Genomic DNA, 25,148 nt, shown 5'->3' with positions numbered 1-25,148 from the left:
ACAAAAGCCCAGTTTCTTCTTTAGATACGGTGCTAGTGAGATTATCCTCCAGCAGAGATAAGTGTAATAAGCACAGGGCACCTCTGTGGTGACCAGCAGGTCACTCGTGGGCAGAGCAGCTCTCCTGACTCTGCACGAGGGTACAGGGATCGCTTTTGTTGATCAGGGCTCCCCCGGGTTCCATCTGAAAGCAATGCGAGAGATGTTGTCTTCTGCTTCTTCAAAGTGCCCTCACTCAGCAGCACGAACCTGAGCTCATAAAAAGGAGTTAAATGAAGCTCCCCTAAAGAAAAAGAAGTCATTTTGAGGGGATGTTTAGGACTGACTCAAAGAAATCTGCCCTAACCTGTCAACGTTTTCTTTCAACAGTCCCCCATGCCCAGGGTGAACAAATGTCCAACGGCAGCTCCATCACTGAGTTCCTCCTCCTGGCATTCACAGACACACGGGAGCTGCAGCTCTTGCACTTCTGGCTCTTCCTGGGCATCTACCTGGCTGCCCTCCTGGGCAATGGCCTCATCATCACCGCCATCGCCTGTGACCACCACCTGCACACCCCCATGTACTTCTTCCTCCTCAACCTCTCCCTCCTCGACCTGGGCTCCATCTCCACCACTCTCCCCAAAGCCATGGACAATTCCCTCTGGGACAACAGGCACATCTCCTACTTGGGATGTGCTGCTCAGCTCTTTTTTTATTTTTTCTGTGCTACAGCAGAGTTTTATCTCCTCACCGTCATGTCCTATGACCGCTACGTTGCCATCTGCAGACCCCTGCACTACGGGACCCTCCTGGGCAGCAGAGCTTGTGTCCACATGGCAGCAGCTGCTTGGGGCACTGGGTTTTTCTGGGCTGTGCTGCACACAGCCAATACATTTTCAATTTCACTCTGCCAAGCCAATGTCCTGGAGCAGTTCTTCTGTGAAATCCCCCAGATCCTCAAGCTCTCCTGCTCAGACTCCTACCTCAGGGAAGTTGGGCTTATCATGGTTAGTGCCTGTTTAGGTTTTGGATGTTTTGTTTTCATTGTGGTGTCCTATGTGCAGATCTTGAGGGCCGTGCTGAGGATCCCCTCTGAGCAGGGACGGCACAAAGCCTTTTCCACGTGCCTCCCTCACCTGGCCGTGGTCTCCCTCTTTATCAGCACTGGCATGTTTGCTTACCTGAAGCCCCCCTCCATCTCCTCCCCATCCCTGGACCTGGTGGTTGCAGTTCTGTACTCAGTGGTGCCTCCAACACTGAACCCCCTCATCTACAGCATGAGGAACCAGGAGATCAAGGATGCCCTGAGGAAACTGATTGGACATTTTTCAGCAGCCTTAGACTCTTGTTTCTCTACAAATTACTCACACCGTATGACAACCTAAGCATGTCTTTCCTTATTTATATAGTTATTTTTTATTTTTTCCTTTTGTGATTATGTGTTCTACAAAGAAATTCCATTAGTCTTTCCCTCCTACATCAGTATTCTCCCGTTTTGTCAGACCCATGGTCATTGTGTAAAGGAGGAGCCAGGCACTCTGTGTCCTTAAGCAAAATAAATGCATCCACAAATTGTTCTTCTTGCATCCATCCGTATTAGGGCAGGAATAAATGGGGAATGAAAATACCTTTCTGCCTTTACTGCCTCAGGCTTCTGGTACTATTCTGAGGGGATGGGATGGCACGGAGTTTCTGCAGACTCTTCAGGATCTGCTGGAGAGGAGAGCAGGGGATGCAGGGTGCCCCTGACCTCCTTCTCCTTGTGCCATGGGTGCCTCCCATCTCTGGGGCTGACCCCTCTGTGCCTCTGAGGAGCTGCTGTGCCCTTCAGAGGGGCTGAGGCTGTGGGGTGAGTGTCCAGAGCACCCTGTAGTTGGCACTGACTTGGGACCAGCCCAGACTGGGCTTTGCTGGGGAGAGCGGAGGAGAGTGGGCAGGGGAGGTGGGAGAGCTTGGAGGGAGCTGGGCTGGGATGGAAATTACTGGGGATAGAAAACGATCAGCATATAACTCACACTGTGTGACCACACAGGTTGAGGACTCAGACCAGGGCATTTGTGGTGCAGAGCCAGGGCTTGTGGAAGGGATCAAAGACATGCAGGTGCAGGAGAGAAGAAGCTGGTCTGTGCCCTTGGTGCCATGGACAGACCAGGAAGGTGGCCCAGGGCCTTCATCACCCCCCAGCCTCTCTCATCGGCCATTTCCAGCACTGGCTACTCACCCCAGGGCTATGGGCTAGTCTTTCTGCGAGAACATCTCCACCCTCCTGCTGATCTCAGTGCCTGGATGGGGGCAATGGCCAGCCCTGCCCGGCCTCTCTCCTGGCCCAGACCCCAGCAGACCCTGGAGCAAGGCTGCCTGCAAAGACCAGCATGGGACACGGCTGGGTCTGGGCAGGGATCAGATGATGGGGGAGCTTCCAAAGTGGCATGGCCATGGGGAGAAGAGGCAATGAGGACTGTTTTAGGGATTGAGTTGGGGAATCTTTCAAATATCAGATATCAAATGGAGGAGGTGATTGGGAAAATCCAGCACGGATTTACCAAGGGCAAATCGTGCCAATGTAACCTGATCACCCTCTTCTACTAAATAACATCTTCTGTTGACATGGGGAGAAAAGTGGATGTTGTTTCCCTGGACTTCAGCAAAGCCTTCAACACTGCTTCCTACAGCCTTCTGCTGGAAAAACAGGAAAGATACAGATTGGAGGGATGCTCTGCGAGATGGGTAGGAAATTGGCTAACAGACTGCACTCAGAGGGTGGTGATCAATGTTTTTTACTCAGGCTGGAGGCTGCTAAAAATCTTGATCCCCCAGGAAATCATACTGGGCCCCATTCTGTTCAACATCTTCCTAACTTATCTGGAGGACGGGGTTGAAATCACTGTCACAAAGTTTGCTACAACACCACACTGGATGGTGAGGTGGACACGTCGGAAGGCAGAGCCATCTTACAGAGACCTGGACAGGCTGGAAGAATGGTCCCGCAAGAACAGGATGAAGTTTCACAAAGGGGTTTAGCCTGAAGTTTAGCAAAGTCCTGCCCCTGGGTGGGAATAACCAAAGAGCCCAGCACAGGCCAGGATCTGTGTGGCTGGGAGCAGCCTTGCTGAAAGGGGCCTGTTCCTGGGGGACAGCAAGCTGAAGATGAGCCAGCAGTGCGCCGCTGCAACAACAACAGCAAACAGGCTCCTGGGCTGCATCCGCAGGGGCGTTACTAGCAGAGACAGGGAGTGGATCATCCCACTCTGCTCAGCGCTTGTCAGGCTCCACCTGGAGTACTGTGTCCAGTTCTGGTCCCTACGATTAATGAAAGACGTGGACAGACTGGAGATAGTCCAAAGGAGTGAGAACAATCATTCACTGGAAGAAACTCCGCATGGGATGTGTTGGCGTCCCCATCACTGAAGGTTTTCAAGAAGCAATTGCCCAGGGTTCTAGATAATCTCAAGTAGGCTCCCTTTGTACCAGATGACCTGTCGAGGTCCCTTCCAACCTGGGCTGGTCTATGAGTCTAGGATTCTATGAATATCTCTATAATTTAATAGTGTTAAACTGCCCAGGTCCCAGGAGAGTCCCCTGTGCTGCCCCACCATGACCAAATATGTCCCATTGGCCTCCAGGTAGGGTAAGACCCGTTCACCACTGCGCTTTCAGCCTCATCATCCAACTGGTGTTTTACCCATCTCTTTGTCGACCCATCCAGACTGGATTGGCCTAACTTGGGTACAAGAACATTGAGGGAGACCATGTCCAAAGTCTTCCTGAGGTGGAGGTACATAACCCACTGTTCTTCCCTCGTCCACAGAAGCAGTTACTTCATCAAGAAGTCAATCAGGTGGGTGAGGCATGATTTACCCTTGGGAAGTCCATCCTGACTGCGTTTGGACACTTTCCTCTCTTTTAGGAGCCCAGAAATGTCACCCAAGAGAACTGTTATACCACATACTTGATTTCTCTGATCTTTCACATATTTCCAAATGTCCAGGATACAATGACAATTTCTAAAGTCACATTTCCAGATGCAGACTGTCTAGGCAAAAGTCCTTTCCATTATTCTCTGCTTTTACCCTCCCTTTACTCTTTGTTCCTTCAAATACCTCTCACAGACACACTTGCATCTTTGACACCAGGGAGTTAAAACTTTGCCTGGCTTTCAATAGTCAATAGTTTACTCCTCATGAAACTTTAACTTGCTTTACTTTTCTTTGCTGACAATTGGGAAAAAAGAATCTGTGCCTGTGTGCAGCCAGTTCTCTAAGGAAAGCAGGTGGGAGCTGGTACAAATTAGCTCTAACCTCCAGCTGCAGCCTGTAGTGGAGAAATCTGATGTAAGAAAAAGTCCCAGGAAACCAAGAAGAGAAATGGTGGGGCTGTGGAGGTGAGGGGGAAGGTTGTCCATTCTGTGTCAGACCTCAAGGAACTGATTTTCCACCTGTCCAGATGTTCTTAGGAGAGACCCTGCATCAGTATCTATTGGAGAATGCTGACATCACCTCTTCTCTACACTGAAAAGTAACAAAATACACCCTTGAAAATAAAACCTCATTTTATTTGAAGTTCTTTGAAATACTCATCCATAACTACATGAGGAAACTGCTCCAATTATTTGTACAAGTATTGAAGACTTAAAGAAAAGTACAGGAAGAGACATGGCTCCTTAGGGCTTGTTTTATTTTAATGAGCCCCTGGTGTATTTGACCCTCAGGTACTGAGAGGAGATTACTCAAATCTCTCAAAGACTTGATATAAAAAGCAATACCCAAAGTACCTTGAAGCTTTAAGGAGTCCCACTGAGGACCATGACCAGCAAAGCCTCCCAAGGGACTTCTTAGGACAGATAATTGGAGGTCATGATTGCAGGTAGGCAAAGGGAAGTGCAGGCAGCTCAGGTGCTGAGAGAACCTGGGGTTTGTTTGATGAAGCAGAAAGGCCAAGCCCTGACCCCCAGCCCCTGGGAAGGCAGATCGTGTCCTTCACGCATTGCTCAGGGCTCTTCTGGGGCCAGTGGGATGTGGGGTGGGTGATGCTGAGTGAAGGACAATGGTATGACAGTCCTAAGCCTTACGGGGTGTGTGCAATGGGGCAATGAGACCCACCCAGTTCCTGAGGACAACATGTCCCCTCATAGGCCTTGGTGGCAGAGACGATGGTTGTACCCAAGGGCACAAAGACTTGGGTTCTCTTGCTGACTCCCAGCCTTGCCAGCACCCTTTGCCATCTCCACCACAGGTTGTCCTACGCTGTCCCACAGCTGCTCCTGTTTCCCTTCAGGCCGTAGACACCCACCTCGCTTCCTCCCCTTGTCTCCCCTGGCATTTCCACACCTTCACTGACATCTGGCCACACTCACACTCTGTTCCCTGAATCACAGAGACATGGACTGATCTCATCCACATTCTGGATGACTTCTTGTGTCACAGCATGACCCTTGGAGTGACATTTCTTCCTCCTCATGCCCAGTCTCCACCTTCCAAGCTGCACTGTGTGACAATGTTTTTGTCTCCTGCTGTTTCCAACAACCCTCTGGGAAACAACCCTTCAAGCAGGGAACCCAACCCCTCCGCCTTCTTCTGGATTTCAACTGATGAGACAGAAGTCGCCTCACAATGATCTCCCAGGGCTGCTGGCTGTACAGCTTCTCATGTAGACACAGTCAAGCCCTGTGCCTGCTGCTCTCCTGTCATGTTCCCAGACAGAAGAGACACAACAACCCAAATCTCAGCCCCCTTCCTGGAGTGAGCCTGGGCCCTTGGGCAGAGGGGATCTCACAGTTGATGTGCCACCCGGGTGCCTTCTGCTGGCCTGGCAGAGGCTCTGGCAGAGGGGAGCTTAAAAGCACCTCTCCCAGCCCTGAGTCAAGGGCTGTCCTACCAGTTGTCACCTCACAGTCCCTTTCTCAGCCATGGTCCTGCTGTGGCCTATCACCTCCACAGGCACAAGTGACCTCACAGCCCCCTTCACAGCCATTGGCTTCCTGCTGGATTAGGAGTTCTGAGACACAATGACCACATGATGCTGTACCCAAACATCACCCAGTCCCTGAGCAGATAGAAGTCAGCTTGTTTCATTAGATTTGTCTGATGAATTTCATACAAACCGTTGGAGTCTACAAATATTCCTCTGAGGAACTGCTGTATTTATACTGGTGTATTTTATATCTCTATTTTTGCCTCTCTGTTTTTTCTTCTTCCTCTGTCTATCCTGTCTTCAAAGAGCTCTCCAAGGGAAAGATTCATTGAATCAAAGAGTAACGCAGGTTGGAAGAGACCCGTCAACCCCACGGTACTGGCTCTGGCTGGGATGGAGTGAACTTCCCCCATAGCAGCCCCGATCCTGCTCTGCTTCGTACTCATGGCTCCAACGGTGTTGATCACACACCAATGATTTGGCTGTTACCCAGCAGTGTTCGTACTGCAGGAAGGCTGTCTCTCCAACCCTCCACTCAGAAGCTGGTACCCTCTGGGTGGGCAAGTGGCTGTGAGGTGACATAAAGGGGACAGCTGACCTGAATTGACCAAAGGCATATTCCATAGCATACGGCATCATGCTCAGCAATAAAAGCTGAGAGAAAGGAGTTCCAAGAGGGGGCGTGACTTTCGTTATTAAGATATTATTCTTCCAAAGCACCCACTACATGTACTGAATTCTTACTTCCCAGGAGGTGGCTGGACATTGTCTGCTGATGGGAAGTCGAGAATAATCATAGAATCATACAATCATAGAATGGTTTGGGTTGGAAGGGACCTTAAAGATTATTGGTCAGGGACACCTCCCACTAGACCAGGTTGCTAAAAGCCCCATCCAACCTGGCCTTGAACCCTTCCCAGGAGGGGGCAGCCACCACTTCACTGGACAACCTGTTCCAGTTTCTGACCACATACAAAGTAAAAGATTTCTTCCTAATACCTAATCTTAATCTCCCCTCTTTCAGTTTAAAACCTTTACCCCTTGTTCTATCCCTACACTCTCTGATAAAGAGTCCCTCCCCAGCTTTCCTGTAGGCCCCCTTGAAGTACTGGAAGGCCACTAGAAGGCCTCCCCAGAGCCTTCTCTTCTCCAGGCTGAAGACGCCCAACTCTCTCAGCCTGTCATCACAGGGGATGTGTTCCATCACCCTGATCATCTTCATGGCCTCCTCTGGACAGAATCCCCTCCCTTGACCTTCTGGCTACACTTCTCTTGATGCAGACCAGGTGTGGTGGTGCAATCCTTACCCCCCCCACCCGCCCCTCTTTGTTGGGCTGCTTGGTGCTAGGTGCGATTCCACCCACATCCCCCGAGCTATACACCAGTCTGTGGAGATAAGGACTGACAATGTTAACGAGCCTGGCTCCTGACCCTCCCGATTGCTCGGAAATGGTTAAAATGGCCCATCAACTCCTAAGGGCCTGGCACACCTGTGCCTGGGATGTGGTCAAATGGGAACAATAACAGAGTCGCACATTAATCAAATTCTTTTGTAACTGCTGGAAGGTACCAGAAGGCATTTGACAAAAGTCAATTATCTTGGACCCTATAAATGGCGACCACCAGGGAGACCCTTTGAGCTCTCCTGGATCGCAGCGGGCCTGTGACCAGCACCTCCCCTGAGCTGGGACGCCTCTCAGGTACCAAACACTTAAGGTGTCGTCTGCTCCAGACGGAAGGCCAGGGCGAAGTCCCCTGCTCGAGTCTCAATTATCGCCCGTTGAGGAATGCCAAGGCATTGTGAGTATTTACTCTAAACTCGAGAGGGAAATTTTCTTTGAGCTCGCTTCTCTTTACTCTGGGGGGGGGGGGGGGGCGGTACGTACCCTTGTTTCTGTGTGTGTATGTCCGTTCTGTGTTCATTCTACTGAATCCAAACACCTTTGTTTCTGTATGTTTGTCCATTTTGTTATGTGCATGCACGTGTATATATGTATATAGGTACCGTTAAGTAAGTTAGTGTGAATCTTGTCATTTTAGAATCTGAATAAGTCGCTTTTCTTTCTTTTAGTATCTCTGAATTATTTCATAATAATAAATTGCTGTTAGTTATTAATAAACCTAGATTTCTTACTAAATATTACCGTGTCAATACTTTCATCTGTGACAAATTGGCGTAGTCGGCAGGATGACAAGCAAAATCACCAAATACTTACAAAAACACGGTATCCAACCAAATCCCACCTTCCCAGAGGATTGGGCTTATAATAATTGGCACAACTGGGAAGAGGTAGAAAACCAGTTAACTATTGCTAGAGGTGCAACTAAATTTGGAAAAAATACAGGTATGATTTGTAAAATGTTGAGAGTGTGCCTGGAAGCTGCCTGTCATGAACGAGAGAAAGTTAATTGTAAAATACAAAATTTACAAGATGAGATTACAGGGCACAAATCCACCAATCTGCTGTTATCGATTAAAATAGAGCAGCTGCAACAGCAACTTAAGGAATCCCAATTGAAACAACAAAAACTGGGGGAACGTGTTGAAATGATGCTAATGCAGTCTCCGAACCCCCCTGATATTGTTCAAATCAGAAAATTAATTGTGTCCCCTGAAGACTGGGATGGTAACATTTGGAGTGATACACATAATGATGACTCAGATGAAAATAATTATTTGCAGCCGCCTGAGTCTCCCCCTCTTGCAGTCAGACCAATTATTAAAACAAAAGAAACAACAGAACCTCGGGGTGGTGTGAGAAGTCGCATCAGCAAAACAACCCCTTTTGATCCAATTCAAATAGCCAATTTACAAGATCGTTACGGCCGTAAGCCTGGAGAAACTGAAACTGAATACCTATGGAGAGTTTCTCTAAACGGGGGAGATAGAATTTTACTAGATGGCAATGAAGCCAGTGGATATTGGGGTCCTGGTGTCTTTTTGGATGCTGGTCCCAACCCCCCAAATGACCCCCACTCACTAACAAGCAGAGTGGCATATTGGGCTGGTGGCATTGATGCCTTAGAGAGAGGAGAACCTCTGTTAATACCTATCAAATCTCTAAATGACCTCTCTGCAGCCTTTACAAAAGCTGCCTGTATTCAAGCCATGCATCAGCGTAAGCCTACTGATGTTCCTCTTTCGGCACCTGTAGCTCCTGCTATACTTAAAGTACTGATAAAAGGAGCCCCTGCCATGCTCAAACCTTTTCTCATTGCACAACGGGATGAGATCCAGAGAGACTTAAATTATAATGAATTGGTAAATCTAACACAAACTATTGGAAATAGTGGGGAAGAAGAATTAGAACCAAGAGTATTACCCACTTGGGCAACTTTAGTGCATGAAACTATAAATCATGCCCGAGAAAGGGGATGGGATGAAATTCCCAATGAAACAAAAAATATAGGTCGCACTGTTAGGCAAATTAAACAATTGCATCAAAATAATTCTCAGGAACAAAAACCCTCTGACCGACAGTCTAGGGGTCAGGAGTGGAGAAATGAACTGTGGAAGCAAGCATTGTCACTAGGAATTCCTAGAGCCGTGATTCAGAGACAGCCTACCGGCGCCATTCTGAGTCTGATTCAGGCATTTCAAAAAGGTATCGCTTCCAATGCTCCAACCCCCCCCCCTCCCCCCGTCGCCAGCTCCCAGAGAAAAAAAAGATAACCCTTTCCTCCCTCAAGAGGATCAGTTGCAAAGCACAGGATCAAAAAACTGATAAGGTCCGGACGGCAACTGGGCCTGCCAGTCCGGCAAGTAGAAGCTTATCAGTGGATAAATGAGAACGGCCCTTACATTTTAATTCCAGTTGGTCCTCAAAATCAATTAATAAAATTTTTGATTGATACTGGTGCACAAATTTCAATAATTACACAGCGAGATGCCAATAAGCTAGGCATACGACCTGGCCGGCGAAAGGTTAAAAATACCGGAGTCACAGGAACTAGCACTGTGTGCCAGACAGCAAAAGTTAATTTACTGCTCCCTGGCGGAAAACGTGTAACATCTCTTTGCTTTGCAATCAAGGAGCATTATGAAAATATCCTGGGTTTTGATGCACCTCCCTTCACTGAAGATTCACCAACCGAGGGTGTCTGGTTTTCTGATGCCTCGGCAAAAAGAGTGGATGGTAAATGGCAATATAAAGCTGTTGCATTAGAAATCAAAACAGGCAAACAAGTTATTGAAGAGGGTGAAGGCAGTGCTCAAGTAGGAGAGTTAAGAGCAGTTGTTTTGGCAGCACAAAATGAAGCAAAAGCCATTTATGTAGACTCTTATGCTGTCTGGGCAGGTGCCACACAGTGGCTTTGTCAATGGGAAGCCCTAAACTGGGAGATAAATAAATCACCAATCTGGAGAACTGAAGACTGGCAATTACTATTAACCATGGCCAGAAAAACACCATTCCAAATAGGATGGGTAAAAGCTCACGCTAATGACAATAAACCAGCTACAAATTGGAACCAAAGGGTGGATGAATTGACAAAAATTAGGAAAATAGACATTGAAGATTCCTCAGACCCCACATGGTATCGACTAGGAGAATGGTTACATCAAAAATTAGGCCACACAGGTCGAGAAGCACTTTACTTTTCAGCCCAAAGCCGGGGATGGCCCCTCAGTAGGAAAACATGTGAAACCATCCTCACTGAGTGCCCCCAGTGTAAATTAAAATTGCAGATGGACCACCCTGCCAAAGCACCACCTTTACACATTAAAGAGGGGAAAACTTTGTGGTCTACTTGGCAAATTGATTACATTGGTCCTTTAAAATCCTCTGCTGGGTACAAATATATTTTAACAGGTGTAGAAATAGTATCTGGACTCCTTACAGCTACCAAGTGCCAAAAGGCTAATGCACAGAATACTATCCGAGGCCTTTCCTCATGGTTCTCAATTCTACCTGTCCCTGATTCTATCCAGAGTGACAATGGCTCACACTTTACTAGTAAAGAAGTACAGGAATGGGCAAAGCAAAAAGAAATAAAGTGGGTATTTCACACACCTTATTACCCACAATCTAATGGTATAGTTGAACGAGCCAATGGACTGCTGAAAAAATATCTTAAACCACATGAAGGACAATGGGACAGACGTCTTTCTGAAATTTTACAGCAGTTAAATAATCGGTATGGTCCCTATGGAAGTCCAATTACTCGAGCCTTCTTAACACTTTCTTCAGAAACAAACCTAAATAATGAGCACACCTGGTCCTCAACGAAAGCAGGACAGCCTGTGATGGCAAAAATACCATCTGTAGGAACAATACCAGTAATCCTGGTCAAGCCACGAGGATTTCTAGCATGGGATGCTATTGATAATAATGGAATAAAACATAAAATCAGTACTAGATGGATTTATCCAGCATCCTAAGGGGTAACCTGTTCAGCTCCCCGCCCCCCCCCCCCCCCCCCCCCCCCCGAGACCGTTCTCTTTTCTTTCCTTTTCAGAAATAACTGACTCCACCAACGACAATGTGGAAGCAGACACCATACCCAGCAAGTCCACCAGTAGCACTGTGGGAACAACCCTCATCTTCAATATGAGACTCTTCACAGCATTGCACCTACCCTTTCTGTCCCTCACCATCATACCTCGATTGCTACAACAATGGTGTCTATACGGCTCTTCTTCTCTCTTCCTTTTTCTGCTCATGAGAGTAAAGACACTTACAATGGCTCACACATCAAATCCTTGGGATCTTGCATTACTGAGATAAACTGGAAGCATCAAAACACTACAAGGCAGGTCTAATTGGTCAACTTTCCTCACTACACAGAAGGTGACAGGATTATTGCATTTGTCCTCACTATACGCAATGCTTCAGTGTACAACATACACCCAATCCTTGCATTAGGACTAAATCACAATGGAAACATACTCTGTCCCTCAGAACATAAAGTATGGGCCCACCAGAAGGAGGGGAAATGGCAAACAATTGATGTAAATGCATGTACTGTGCGAGAACAACGAGGCTTCATTTGTGAAGGAAATACTCTTGAGGCTCAAGACATTTGTCTTGATACTGAACAAAACATTTGTCACTTTGAGATCCACCCAAATGAAACCCCTGAAAGCGTAGTCATATATGTTGGAAAAGGATGTGTTTGCATGCGAACACGATGTGATTCCTTATTAATAGATGGTACTGTCCATACGACTCCTCCAACATCCTGACTTAATCGACCTCCTGCAACGAGCACAGAAAACTGGACAAAAGACTCTTATCATGGTCCAACATGATATAGAAGAAATACATCAAGTATTAACAAGAGTCAAAAGGAATGGAGAACATCAGTGGTGGGAAAGCTCATCTGGATGGTCACCCACCGCAACAGGACTGTTTAATTCTATGTTCCACCCGGTCATGATTTTCTTAATTCTAATTCTAATATGTTTACTGCTCATAATTGTATTGTATATTAAGGTTTGGAGGATGGTTAAACAGATTACTCAGTTACAGAAGTATCCCCGTATGTACACCATCCCAAAATAACATTTTTTTCTTTTTGAAGCTAATCAAACACGAAATTTCCTTCAACTGTACTTGGATTATGGCATCCTCTGTTTATAGGCATAGAGGCAAGAGGCAACCACACTGCCACTCTATGGACAAGATAAATTGACTTTAGTCACGGGGTGGATTGTGGTGGTGCAATCCTTACCCCCCCCCCCCCCCCCCCCCCCCCCGGCCCCTCTTTGTTGGGCTGCTTGGTGCTAGGTGCGATTCCACCCACATCCCCCGAGCTATACACCAGTCTGTGGAGATAAGGACTGACAATGTTAACGAGCCTGGCTCCTGCCCCTCCCGATTGCTCGGAAATGGTTAAAATGGCCCATCAACTCCTAAGGGCCTGGCACACCTGTGCCTGGGATGTGGTCAAATGGGAACAATAACAGAGTCGCACATTAATCAAATTCTTTTGTAACTGCTGGAGGCACCAGAAGGTATTTGATAAAAGTCAATTATCTTGGACCCTATAAATGGCGACCACCAGGGAGACCCTTTGAGCTCTCCTGGATTGCAGTGGGCCTGTGACCAGCACCTCCCCTGAGCTGGGACGCCTCTCAGGTACCAAACCCTTAAGGTGTCGCCTGCTCCAGACGGAAGGCCAGGGCGAAGTCCCCTGCTCGAGTCTCAATTATCGCCCGTTGAGGAATGCCAAGGCATTGTGAGTATTTACTCTAAACTCGAGAGGGAAATTTTCTTTGAGCTCGCTTCTCTTTACTCTGTGTGTGTGTGTGTGTGTGTGTGTGGGTACGTACCCTTGTTTCTGTGTGTGTATGTCCGTTCTGCGTTCATTCTACTGAATCCAAACACCTTTGTTTCTGTATGTTTGTCCATTTTGTTATGTGCATGCATGTGTATATATATATATAGGTACCGTTAAGTAAGTTAGTGTGAATCTTGTCATTTTAGAATCTGAATAAGTCGCTTTTCTTTCTTTTAGTATCTCTGAATTATTTCATAATAATAAATTGCTGTTAGTTATTAATAAACCTAGATTTCTTACTAAATATTACCGGGTCAATACTTTCATCCGCGACACCAGGACATGGTTGGCTTTCTGGGCTATGAGTGCACATTGCTGAGTCACAGTCAGTTTTCCATTGAAGTCCTCCTCCGCAGGGCTGCTCTCAATCCACTTATCATCCAGCCTGTATTTGTGTTTGGGATTCACCCAAACCATGAGCAGGAACTTGCACTTGGCCATGTTGAATTCAATGAGGATTGCATGGGCCCACCTCTGAAGCCTGTCCAGATCCCTCTGGATGGAACATCCCTTCCCTTCAGCGTGTGACCGCATCACACATCTTGGTGTTGCTGGAGAATTTGCTGAAGGTGCACTACTGTTTGTGTCACCAACAAAGATGTTAAACAGCGCTGGTACGAACACCGACCCCTCAGGAAGCCACTCATCACCACTTTCCTTTTAAAAATTGAGCCACTGATCTCAACTCTTTGAGTGAGACTGTGCAGCCAATTCCTTCTCCACCAAGGGGTTTATCTGTCAAATCCATTTCTCTCAAATTTAGAGACAAGTGTCAGATGTTTTGCACAACTCCAGGTAAATGACGTCAGTTGTTCTTCCAACTGTTCTGTGGGGGGCCAGCAACTGGCAAAACCGGTGTGTGTGCATGTCATGTCGGTGTGTATGTCAGTGGGTGTAACCAGTAGTGAATACCAAACCGGAGCAACCAGTGAGTACAAGAGGCCAGGAAGCATGGTATTTTTGATAGCCTAAGTCTAGACTAGACACTAGAGAGCCCAGAGGGTTTGGAAGTAGCTACTGTAACAGTAAGGTGACCAAAACCACCTCCTGGAGAAACTGTGAGGTCTTGAGAGTCAGCTGAGAGCTGAGGAGTTAACATGAGAGGAAAGAAAATCATAGGCAAAATTGTGGTGGGCAGATTTCTCGTCCAGACCTCCTGATCATGAAGAGGAAATAGATGAGGCCTTAAGACAACTTCACCCCGGCAATGGCACAGGCTGGGGGCTGCCTGGCTGGAAGAATCCCCATGGGAAAGGTCTTGGTGGGTTGGGAAGGAGGCAGCCGTGTGCCCTGGCAGCAAGGGAGGCCAGCTGCCCCCAGGGCTTGATGGCCAGGAGTGTGGACAGGAGATCAAGAGAGGCCATTGTCCAGGTTACTGAGTCCAGATTTCAGACCCTCAGGACAAGAATGATGTTGGCAAGCTGGAGGGGGTTTGGTGAATGGCCCCCAAGATAGGCCGGGCCTGGAACACTTTGCCTGTGAGGAGAGTCTGAGGGAGCTGGACTTGTTCATCCTGGAGAAGGGAGGGCTGAGGGGGACCTCAGTGCAGCCCGGCAGCACCTATGAGGAGGCCATAAAGAATAGAGAACTAGGCTCTGCACCATGGTGCATGTTCAGAGGATGGAAGGTGAATGTTGGGTGAAAGAGGGGATGTTCAACCTGGAGATAAGGAAAAGATTTTTCACCCATCTCAGGGCTAGTCCTTAGCATGGTGGCCATGAACCCTGCTGGCCCTTGTGTCTCTCGTGGTTGTTCAGGTCAGAATAACAGAGGTATCCCCAGAATCAGACCCCAGGTGGGCCTCTTCCACCTGCCTCACCCCCTCCCATCCCCAAGCATGTTGAAGTGACCTCAAAATCATCCCCATTCCAGCCATCTCCCCTTCACCTGCCTCTCCCCTTCCTCTCTATCCCTCTCCTGTCTCAGCTGGGATGAGTCATTTTATGATGAACATCTTGTCCCCAAATTACTGGGGACATCTGCTGGCCAATCAGGATACTGTAACAGGAGTGGCCTCACAATTAACATCACAATTTGTGGTGCCTTTCCCTGTCTCTCCCCATCCACTCCCTTGACTCCTCATCGCTGCTGCACCCCACGGTCAAGAGCCAAACCCAACCCCCTCACTGCCCTTTCCCTCTCCCCCACCCCACGGGTTGGCAGAGCCAGGAGGAACGTGTCGCGTTCTGGCTTTGCAGTGCTCATGCAGAATTATTGCCACAAAGTCGGTGCTGAGATCAGACTCAGTGCTGTGGAGCAGACCCCAGCAAGAAATAACAGCGTTCAACAGGAGATCTGCAGCGGTGGCAACCATGTTGGTTTTGCAAGGGGGCTTCTGTCCATTCACTAAAAGGATCTGCTACTACCAAGATGCACTTAGTGTTTCAAGCTGTCACTGGCAGAGCTCCCATGAAATCAATCTGATGTTGTGTCTGTGGGTCTCCACTCTGTTGGTGCTGGGCTGGGGCTTTTACTCCAGTGTAATCTGCACTGGTCATGGCACAAGACAGACAGCTCCTACCCCAGAGATCTACATCCTTCTTCGTGTTAGGCCAGCACTCACTGTCCTTCACTCTGCTCAGAGTGTTTGCCTCAGCTCATGGAGGAGCTTGATGAGATTCTCCTTGAATATTCTGAGGCACAATCCAATGCTTATTGCCTTCTGCATCTACAGCATAACAAATATTCCTTTCCCTTGATACATGGATTGACCTGATGGGTCTTCTCACATGACTTCCTTGAATTTCCCTGGTTGGAAGGTGACATTTTCCCAAATTGGGTCAAGATGACGGGCTCTGTCACAGCCACTTGACTTTAATTTTTCTGCAGTTATTCAGCCTGAGGTTTCCCCAGATGATCCAAGAGTGTTCATAGATGCTCCTGTGCCTGCTAATAACAGGGCCAAGATTCTCGGGTTCCCAATGGCCTCTTCAGCTGTGGGTCATCCCCAAGAATCTGCTGGCAAGGGTACCAGGATCCATGGTGCCAGCCCACAGGAACCTGGGCCTTCCCAGTAGAACTTATGGATCTTGACCAAGACTTACTCTTGAGTTCCCAGACTGCAGGGAATGCATTGCGTTTATTGTCACTGGTGTTAGTGACTATATGCTGCTCTTGCTAGAAACTGAGCTACTCTTCCTGCTTTCTCAAGGTAATTTTCTAAAATCTGTAATTCAATTTCTAAACCTTGTACTTGTCTAGCATCTAACTCCAGCTTTTTATTTTGTAAGCAGAGCCTATATCTGTGGACCTACTATCTTCCTCTCTTTTGATTAAGTTGGTGTCTTAATTTGGGAAATTCTTCAGTGTCGTGTGACATGGAATTCTTCCAGGCAGGTTCTTCATCAGGCCAAAGCCTGCTCACTGAAGTGCTGCTCTTGGCCTTGTTCCCTTCTCTCAGGAGCCTCAACTCTACTTTCTCACCTCTGACTGTTACATCCCTGACCAGCTCTTCCTTGTTTCTAAGTCTGATTTCCTGCAGGACACCTCCCCTCACTGCCTCTTCAGTCACCCTTGTTGGTATGATGTTGTCAAATAAATCCAGAAATCTTCTGGATGGCTTTCACTTGGGTATGTTGCCCCTTCAGCAAATATTGGGATAGTTTAGGTCTGCTATGAGGACCAGGGCTTCTTCCAGGTGAATCAAGAATGTCCATCTATTTCCTCTTCCTCATCAGAGGGTCCATAGCAGACATCCACCCACCACAATGTTCCCCATGACCCTTCAGCTCTCAGCTGACTCATCGTCCATCCCCAGGCAGAGCTCCACACATTCCTGCTGCTCTCTCCCATAAAGGGCAACTTCCCCTCTGGGTCCAGCCCCATGTCCTTGTCAGTACCAGACCCCCAGATTGGAGAGACATGGATTTGATTGATGGACCACTCAGAGATAAGGAACTGGCTGGGCAGTCACAGTCCAAGGCTTGTGGTCAGTGGCTCAATGTCCAAGTGACGAGTGGCATCCTCAGGGGTCAGTTTTAGGACTGGCATTGTTTAGTGTCTTTGTTGGTAACGTGGACAGTGGGATTGACTGCACACTCAGCAAGTTTGTCAACAACACCGAGCTGTGTGGTGCAGTTGACACGCTGGAGGGAAGGGATGTTCCATCCACAGGGACCTGGACAGGCTGGAGAGCTGGGCCTATGCAAACCTCATGAAGTTCAACAAGGCCAAGTGCGAGGTCCTGCACACGGATCAGGGTAATCTTAAGCACAAACAGAGACTGGGTAAAGAGTGGTTTGAGAGCCCTGTGCAGAAGGACTTGGGGGTTTTGGCAGATGGAAAACTGACTGTGAGCCAGCAACATGCACTTGCAGCCCAAGAAGCCAACCATTTCCTGGGCTGCATCAAGAGAAGTGTGGCCAGCAGGTTGAGGGAGGGGATTCTGTCACTCTACTCCGTTCTTGTGAGACCCCACCTTGAACACTGTGTCCAGCTCTGGGGCTCCCAGTGTCAGAATGACATGGACCTTCTCAGACAGGTCCAGAAGAGGCCACAAGGAAAATCAGGGGGCTGGAGCACATCCCTTATGAGGACGGGCTGAGGGAGTTGGGATTGTTCATCCCAGAGGAGAGGAACCTCCAGGGAGACCTTCTAGCAGCTTTCAAGTACTGAAAGGAGGCCTACAGAAAAGATGCGAAGGGATGCTTTATCAGGGAGTGTAGGGATAGGATGAGGGGAAAGAGCTTTAAGATGAAAGGGGGAGATTTAGATTAGATGTAAGGAAGATATTCTTTACAGTGGGGGTGGAAAGACACAGGAACACGTTGCCCAGTAAAATTGTGGATGCCCCCTCCCTGGAAGTTCTCCAAGCAAACTGGTCCAGTCTCTCAGCACCCTCATCGTAAAACATTTCTTCTTTATAACAAATCTAAATCTACCCTCGTTTGGTTTAAAACGATTGCCCCTTGTCCTGCCATTACAGGTGCTGGTAAAAAGTCTCACTTTGTCTTTCCTGGACTATGATCACTATGCTTTCATCTGCAAACACCTTGGAGGGTTCCCAGACATCTCCCAAGACAGTGTTTGGAGGCCTCAAGCACATGACCAGTATAGAGAGGCTGAACGCTCTGGGCTCACTGGTGTGGAGACTCCAGACAGAATAGGAGTAACCTGAGAGTGCTTGAAGAGAGGTTTCAGAGATGGTGGAGTTTTATTTCATAGTGGAAAACAGCATGAGAATGAAATAACTCCAGAAAGGGCAGCTGGGGAAGTCCAGGCTGTACACAGGGAGAAAAAGTATTCACTCCAAGAGCAGTGCTCCAGTGTAACAGATCACCCAGAAGGAGTCTGGAGCAGTGCAAGGCTTTTGGAAGATTTCAAAAACCAAAACCCAACATTTCAAGGAAGAGCCAGGGAAGATGGTGAGATATCAGTAAAGGAAGGAAGATGCTTGAGTGAGAGCAAGGTGGGACAGCTGGGTGGGTGAGTATAACCTGCAGGGAAAGAGGCACAGGTAATGCAGTACCATAGGACAGCCTGTGGTGGAGAAGACAGAGTGTTGTGGAAAAGGTGAAAGCACCCAACAAACTCAATCTCCTCATGTGTCTATGACTATTCTTTCTGCCACCGATGCCTGTGAGGAGGCACAGTCCCCTGCAGCACTGGGGCCTCATTGCCCCCTTGTCCCTACTCAGGAGCCTGGCAGGTGCACATCTCCATCGCCCACTGCCCCAGGAAGAGCCCTGAGCAATGGGTGAGGGACAGGATCTCCCTTCCCAGGGGCTGGGGGTCACGGCTTGGCCCTTTGGTTAATGGGGTCAAGGCTTGGCCCTTTGGCTTCATTAAACACATGCAGGTTTCCTCAGCATCAGAGCCACCTTTCCTTTGCTTTTCCCTACCTGCCATAACTGCCTCCACGTTTCTGCTCTAAGTGGAGCCTGGGGAGGCTTTGTCAACAGTGTCCCTCAGAGGGACCCATTAAAGCCACAAGAAACTTTGGAGTTTGAATCTAACTTTGACTTCTTCAGAGGTTTCTTCAGGAGCTTCTGAGTGTCCGATGTTCAGAGACACATCATCAAACCCACCCGAGGGGTCATTAAAATGCCTTGGGCTGGTCCTCTGCTGCGGAGCTGGGCCGGGCTCCTGGGACGGAGGGAGCTCAGGGCAAGTGGTCAGCACTGCAGAGAGACAGCTCTGCCCAGGAGCAGCTCCTCTGCAAAGCGCAGCAGGGCTGAGGGCACTGCCTGCAGGCACCGAGGGCAGAGGAGCCGGGCACAGAGAGGGGAAAGGCAGACGGCAGTGGCAGGATGCTGAGAGCTCACTGGAGGAGAAATCTTCGCAGCCCTTGACACAGTAAGTCTCTGGGTGCAGCGCCATGCAGCTGCAGGTGGTGGAGGAATGTGGTGAAGCCGGCACAGCCGCCAGGAATGTCCCTGGTGTCTGGAGGAGGAGGAGGCCGTGCTCCAGAGCAGGGCTTCCCTGCTGCACTGTCAGAGGGACAGGCCATGGCGGCTGCCTTCTCCCGGGGATGGCTGCAGGGGTGTGCAGGCGCGGGTGCAGCCAGGGGTGCCCAGGGCTGTGCTTCAGAGCAGGGTCCCTGCAGCCCAGGGGCTGTGTGCTGGGGCAGGGACTCTGCCAGGCGCCCGCCAGGGTCAGCACTCAGCCTGCCCGGGGAGCTGCCCACGGCGCTGTGGGGAGAAGCTGTGGGGGGAAGGAGAGACCCCAGGCAGGGCAGCGTCCTTCTGCTGTGGAGAGGGTGCTGGGTGGGTCAGGGCTGCTCACAGCTCCAGATCACCCCCAGGGAATTTCTGGGGGACTTTTCAAGAGGAATGTCAAGATTGGACTACCTAAAAGGGGTGGAGTGTTTGCTTTGAGTTTTCTTCTCTTGGTTGTCTTGGTGGGCACTGGGAGAATATTATGTATTTCTTCTTTCTGGAGCAGGTACTAAGACCTCAGTTCTTGTTAGCACTTATCAGAATTTTTCCTAAACTCCTGCACACACAGAGATGCCCTTGGGCAGGGCCCTGCTGCCAGAAATTTCTGCAGGGCAGAGCTGAGCACACAGCGGGTGGGATGGGGGTGGCGAGCACTGACAGGATGGAGACGTGTTGACAGAGGCACAGGTCCTGCCTGTGGCAGCTCTAGGCAGCAGAGACATTTGCAGGGAGGGAGAGGGAGCTTCTCAAACAAATGCCATAGGAAGGTGATTTGGGCACCTCCCTGTCATCCCCTGCAGCACAAAGACCTTCAGGGAGCACCCCCCTGGTCTCCTCTCCCACCCAGACAGCCTTTGCCCCCAGGGTTGTGGGATTTCTTGCTGAGTCTTCTTCTTGGCATCCTGACCTGCACTGAGGAGAAACCCCTGAGTTCGTCTCTGTCTGTCCCTATCCTTACTCCTTACTCCCTTGACAGGAGTTTTGGGGCATTTCTCTGTGTTTCCCCTCCTGACCTGGTTGCCTTGGTCCCCACCTTACCTGGGGGCTCTGGGCACGGCAGTGTGTGGGACTGGCAATGAGCTGACCCTCACTTAAGGACAGCCCATCTTCAGGGCTTTGACTCTTCCCCTGGGGTCCCGCTTCTCCTGTGGTCTCTCTGTGCCCCATGGAGAAGACAACTCGGTGCTAAGGCCATGGCAATGCGGCTCATCGTCTGTGTGTGGGCAGCTGCAATGAGCCCTGTGTGTCCCTGCCTGGGAGGGGGGAGCTGAGATTCTCCTGAGGTACGGTGAGATGTTGGGGAGGGGGTTGGGGATCTGCACTTTGAAACTGGATTCCTCCGCTGTCAGAAGTTTCCAGTTTCATTTCAGGTGAACATCAGGCTTTGATCTTCCTCCAGCTCAAAGAGAGACAAGGAAAGGGCAGCTGAGAGCAGGGCTGATGGACAGAGCAGCTCTCCACACTGCACGAAGGGACAGTCCCTTTGCCTGCCAGCACCAACAGTTTCATATGGAGTGGAACAGGAATGCCAAGTGTTTCTGCCTTAGGAAATGCTCCTCAGCTGTGGTGAGACAACTAGAACAAAATAAACAAAATCAATTCCCCACAGCTCTGCTCTAATGTCAGGTGAAATGGGAGAAACAATGCTGAAAAGCTCATTTCTATCAATAGTGGATTTAATTTGAGATCACCCGTGTTCCTATTTGCCTGCTGTTGTAGGATAGGACTGATTCATCCAGAGCCCACAGCACAGACCCCTGCTCCCTTGGGTACCCTCCGCGAGCACCAACGAGAGCTCATGAGGTGGACATGTGTGGTCGTGCAATTCCTCCCCGCCTTCTCTCGGCACTTGTAGTGACTCCAACTCCCCTCCTTGCTCGGCCACTCAGTGCCCCTTCGCCAAGCCTGGCTCCTGCTCTCCCTATCGCTTGGGAACAGTCCATCACCTCCTGACAGCCTGGTACACCTGTACCTGGGACATGGTCCAGGGAAAACAATAACAGAATTGCACATCCATCAAGTTCTTGTGCAAAGTGGTGGAAGATACCAGAATGCGCCATTACTTGAGCTGGGCTGGAGCTAAAAAGTACCTGAGAAAAGTCAGTTACCTTGGACCCTATAAATAGGGACCCCAAGTGAGACCCTCTGAGCTCTCCTGGATCGCAGTGGGCCTGTGACCAGCATCTTCCCTGAGCTGGGATGCCTCTCAGGTACCAGAATCCTTGAGGTATGGTCTGCCGTTAGAACTGACGGGAGACCAGGTCGAAGTTAACCCTCTCGAATCTCAATTATCGCCCGTTGAGGAATGTCGATGCACTGTGAGTATTTACTCCAAACTCGACAAGAGGGAAATTTTAACTGGAAGCTGGCTTCTCTTTCACCCACTCATTCTCTCTTCCTACCGATGTGTTTAGGTATACACAGTTATTTCCACGAGTGTGGGTACATAGTTATTTCACTGGATCCAAATATTTTTGTCTGTCTTAGTGTCTGTATGTCTTGTCTTTGTGAATGAGCATGTATATATGTATTGATTTAAGGTACCGTACGGTAAGTTAGTGTGAATCTTGTCATCTTTGAATCTGTAGTTAAGTCGCTATTTTAATTATTACATATTTTACTGAATGACTTTGTAAATCCTTAAATTGGTTAATGATCAAGTGCTGCTAGTCACTAATACAGCTCACTTAGCTGTGAAATCATTACAGTGTTAATACTTTCATCTGCGACAACCTGCCAATGGTCTCCTGAAAGAGGCAAAGGAGTTTAGTGGGGTTCTGTGAGAAGTGGAGCAAGTTTTGTTCAGAGAAGTCTACCCTAACTGCTCACTGCTTTTCCTCCATGTACAGTCCCTCATGTCCAGAGGCAGCAGATGTCCAACGGTAGCTCCATCACTGAGTTCCTCCTCCTGGCATTCGCAGACACACGGGAGCTGCAGCTCTTGCACTTCTGGCTCTTCCTGGGCATCTACCTGGCTGCCCTCCTGGGCAACGGCCTCATCATCACCGCCATCGCCTGTGACCACCACCTGCACACCCCCATGTACTTCTTCCTCCTCAACCTCTCCCTCCTTGACCTGGGCTCCATCTCCACCACTCTCCCCAAAGCCATGGAAAATTCCCTCTGGGACAACAGGCACATCTCCTACTTGGGATGTGCTTGCCAAATACTTTTCTTTCTCTTTTTTATCTCAGCAGAGTTTTCTCTCCTCACCATCATGTCCTATGACCGCTACATTGCCATCTGCAGACCCCTGCACTACGGGACCCTCCTGGGCAGCAGAGCTTGTGTCCACATAGCAGCAGCTGCCTGGGGCACTGGGTTTCTCTATGCTGTGCTGCACACAGCCAACACATTTTCAGTTCCACTCTACCAAGGCAACACCCTGGACCAGTTCTTCTGTGAAATCCCCCAGATCCTCAAGCTCTCCTGCTCAGACTCCTACCTCAGGGAAGTTGGGCTTATCATGGTTAGTGCCTGTTTAGGTTTTGGATGTTTTGTTTTCATTGTGGTGTCCTATGTGCAGATCTTGAGGGCCGTGCTGAGGATCCCCGCTGAGCAGGGACGGCACAAAGCCTTTTCCATGTGCCTCCCTCACCTGGCTGTGGTCTCCCTCTTTATCAGCACAGCCATATTTGCCTACCTTAAACCACTCTCCATCTCCTCCCCATCGCTGGACCTGGTGGTGTCATTTCTGTACTGGGTGGTTCCTCCAGCTGTGAACCCCCTCATCTACAGCATGAGAAACCAGGAGCTCAAGGATGCCCTGAGGAAATTGACAACTAGATGTTATTCTGAACCAATAAACTCCTCATCTTCTTCAAAGCAATTATAATATAACTCTGTAGAAGCCCAGCCTCTCAGCTTTTTCTGTTGTTGGTGGTGGTATTTTACTTGTAACGGTGTTGTCATCCCCTTTCTGATTCACTGTCTTCTTTTCTTTTCTGACTGAGTGGCTGCATAAATGTGGAGCCATGATCTCTGTGTGTTTTAACAAAAGAAAGGGTCTGCAGTGATGTTTTTTTCTTCTGAAATCTTTCCTCTAAGACATTTTTGGAGCTGCAGGGACAATTCCTGTGTACAGAGGTGGAGGGGAAGAGAGTCCCAGCATGGCAACCCTGCCAGGGAGCACTTGGTCTTCCAGAGATGTTGTCTCCTCATTTGCACACTCTCTTTCTGGTCCCTTCAGTTTGGTGTAAGGTCTGAGTGCTCTGGCAGATTGATCACACTCCTGCTGCGTGGCAGTTCTGTGACCACAGGCAGGGACAGGCTGAGGTCTTCTTCCAAACCTGATCTCAAAAACATGCCCAAGGAATTGGCCCACAGATGAAAACACCAGTGAACAGCTGAACAGTGTGATTTGCAGGGTGGGGGCACACTGCAGTGTCCTCGCACAGCCAGGCCTCCTGGGAGAGACTTGAAGGACCAGGGTCTGGTCTGTGCCCATGTTCACTGGACACACTGGGGAAGCTGCCTGTGCTGGTTTGGCTGGGAGAGAGTTAATTTTCTTCCTAGTAGCTGGTATGGGGCTGTGGTTTGGATTTGTGCTATAAACAGTGTTGATAACGCAGGGCTGTTTTCGTTATTGCTGAGCAGGGCTTACACAGAGTCAAGGCCTTTTCTGCTCCTCACCCCACCCCACCAGTGAGCAGGCTGGGGGTGCACAAGGAACTGGGAAGGAAGACAGCATGGACAGCTGACCCTGACTGACAAAAGTGATATTCTATACCTTATGCCATCATGCTCTGTTATATAAAGCTGGGGGAAGAAGGATGAATATGGGGACGTTCAGAGTTACAGCTTTTGTCTTCCCAACTCACTGTTACATGTGATGGAGCCCAGATGTTCTGGAGATGGCTGAGGCCCTGCCTGCAAATGGAAAGAAGTGAATGAATTCCATGTTTTCCTTTGCTTACATGTGTGGCTTTTTCTTTACCTATTAAACTGCCTTTATCTCAACCCACAAGTTTTCTCACTTCTACCCTTGTGATTCTCTCGCCCATTGCACCCAGGGGAGTGAGTGAGTGGCTGTGTGGGGTTCAGATGCCGGCTGGGGTTAAACCATGACACTGACCCAGGGAAATCATCACTCTCTAGCCCCTCCCAAACACCATTTGCAGCACTGGCCTCTCATCCCACACTGGGGAGGTTCTTTTTCCCTCCACAGAGGTACATCAAATAAGTAGCTCAGAAGTCCATGTTTGCATTGTATGGAGGAGATGTAAGCATGCACATCATGTGTGTGAAGTGAGAGAGCACAAATGCCATCAGCTATTCCTGGGGGTGCCATGAAGGTGTGTGGGACAAACAGTGTCATGAGGTCACTTCACATTGACAGTAACATTACCTGGGAAACCACCTGAACACAGCCATGGAAGGTGTTCCCTTGAACCATGGTCCCTGTGTCCATTCCTCATGTTGTGGGGCATCTCCCACGAGTGCAGAGCAGGGTGATCACCACAGGACTGAGGGGCCTCCCAGCCTCTGGCAGTGGCAGCAGGAGGCCAGAGAGACACTACAACTCCTGTAATGCACTGCCTCTGCGTGTGCAAGGGAAGGACTCGTGTCTCTGAACACCCCTGTGTGTAAGATGAGTGC

The 25,148-nt window shown here is 49.1% G+C and overlaps 2 protein-coding genes across 2 annotated transcripts; both read left to right on the top strand.

The window, feature by feature from the left end:
- The first annotated feature begins 392 nt into the window (after nucleotides 1-392).
- Nucleotides 393-1,469, top strand: LOC141936110 (olfactory receptor 14A16-like). The gene has a single exon (XM_074852836.1). It carries the CDS (start codon nucleotides 393-395, stop codon nucleotides 1,365-1,367), a length of 975 nt encoding a protein of 324 aa, XP_074708937.1. The 3' UTR covers nucleotides 1,368-1,469.
- A 20,953-nt stretch (nucleotides 1,470-22,422) lies between these two features.
- Nucleotides 22,423-23,385, top strand: LOC141936039 (olfactory receptor 14A16-like). The gene has a single exon (XM_074852765.1). It carries the CDS (start codon nucleotides 22,423-22,425, stop codon nucleotides 23,383-23,385), a length of 963 nt encoding a protein of 320 aa, XP_074708866.1.
- Nucleotides 23,386-25,148: the final 1,763 nt, after the last annotated feature.

This window comes from Strix uralensis, chromosome 31 (assembly GCF_047716275.1).
Source record: "Strix uralensis isolate ZFMK-TIS-50842 chromosome 31, bStrUra1, whole genome shotgun sequence".
In the NCBI taxonomy this organism is placed as follows: domain Eukaryota; kingdom Metazoa; phylum Chordata; class Aves; order Strigiformes; family Strigidae; genus Strix; species Strix uralensis.
Note: the sequence above shows the minus strand (reverse complement) of the source record. Positions and strands in the feature narration are given on the sequence as shown.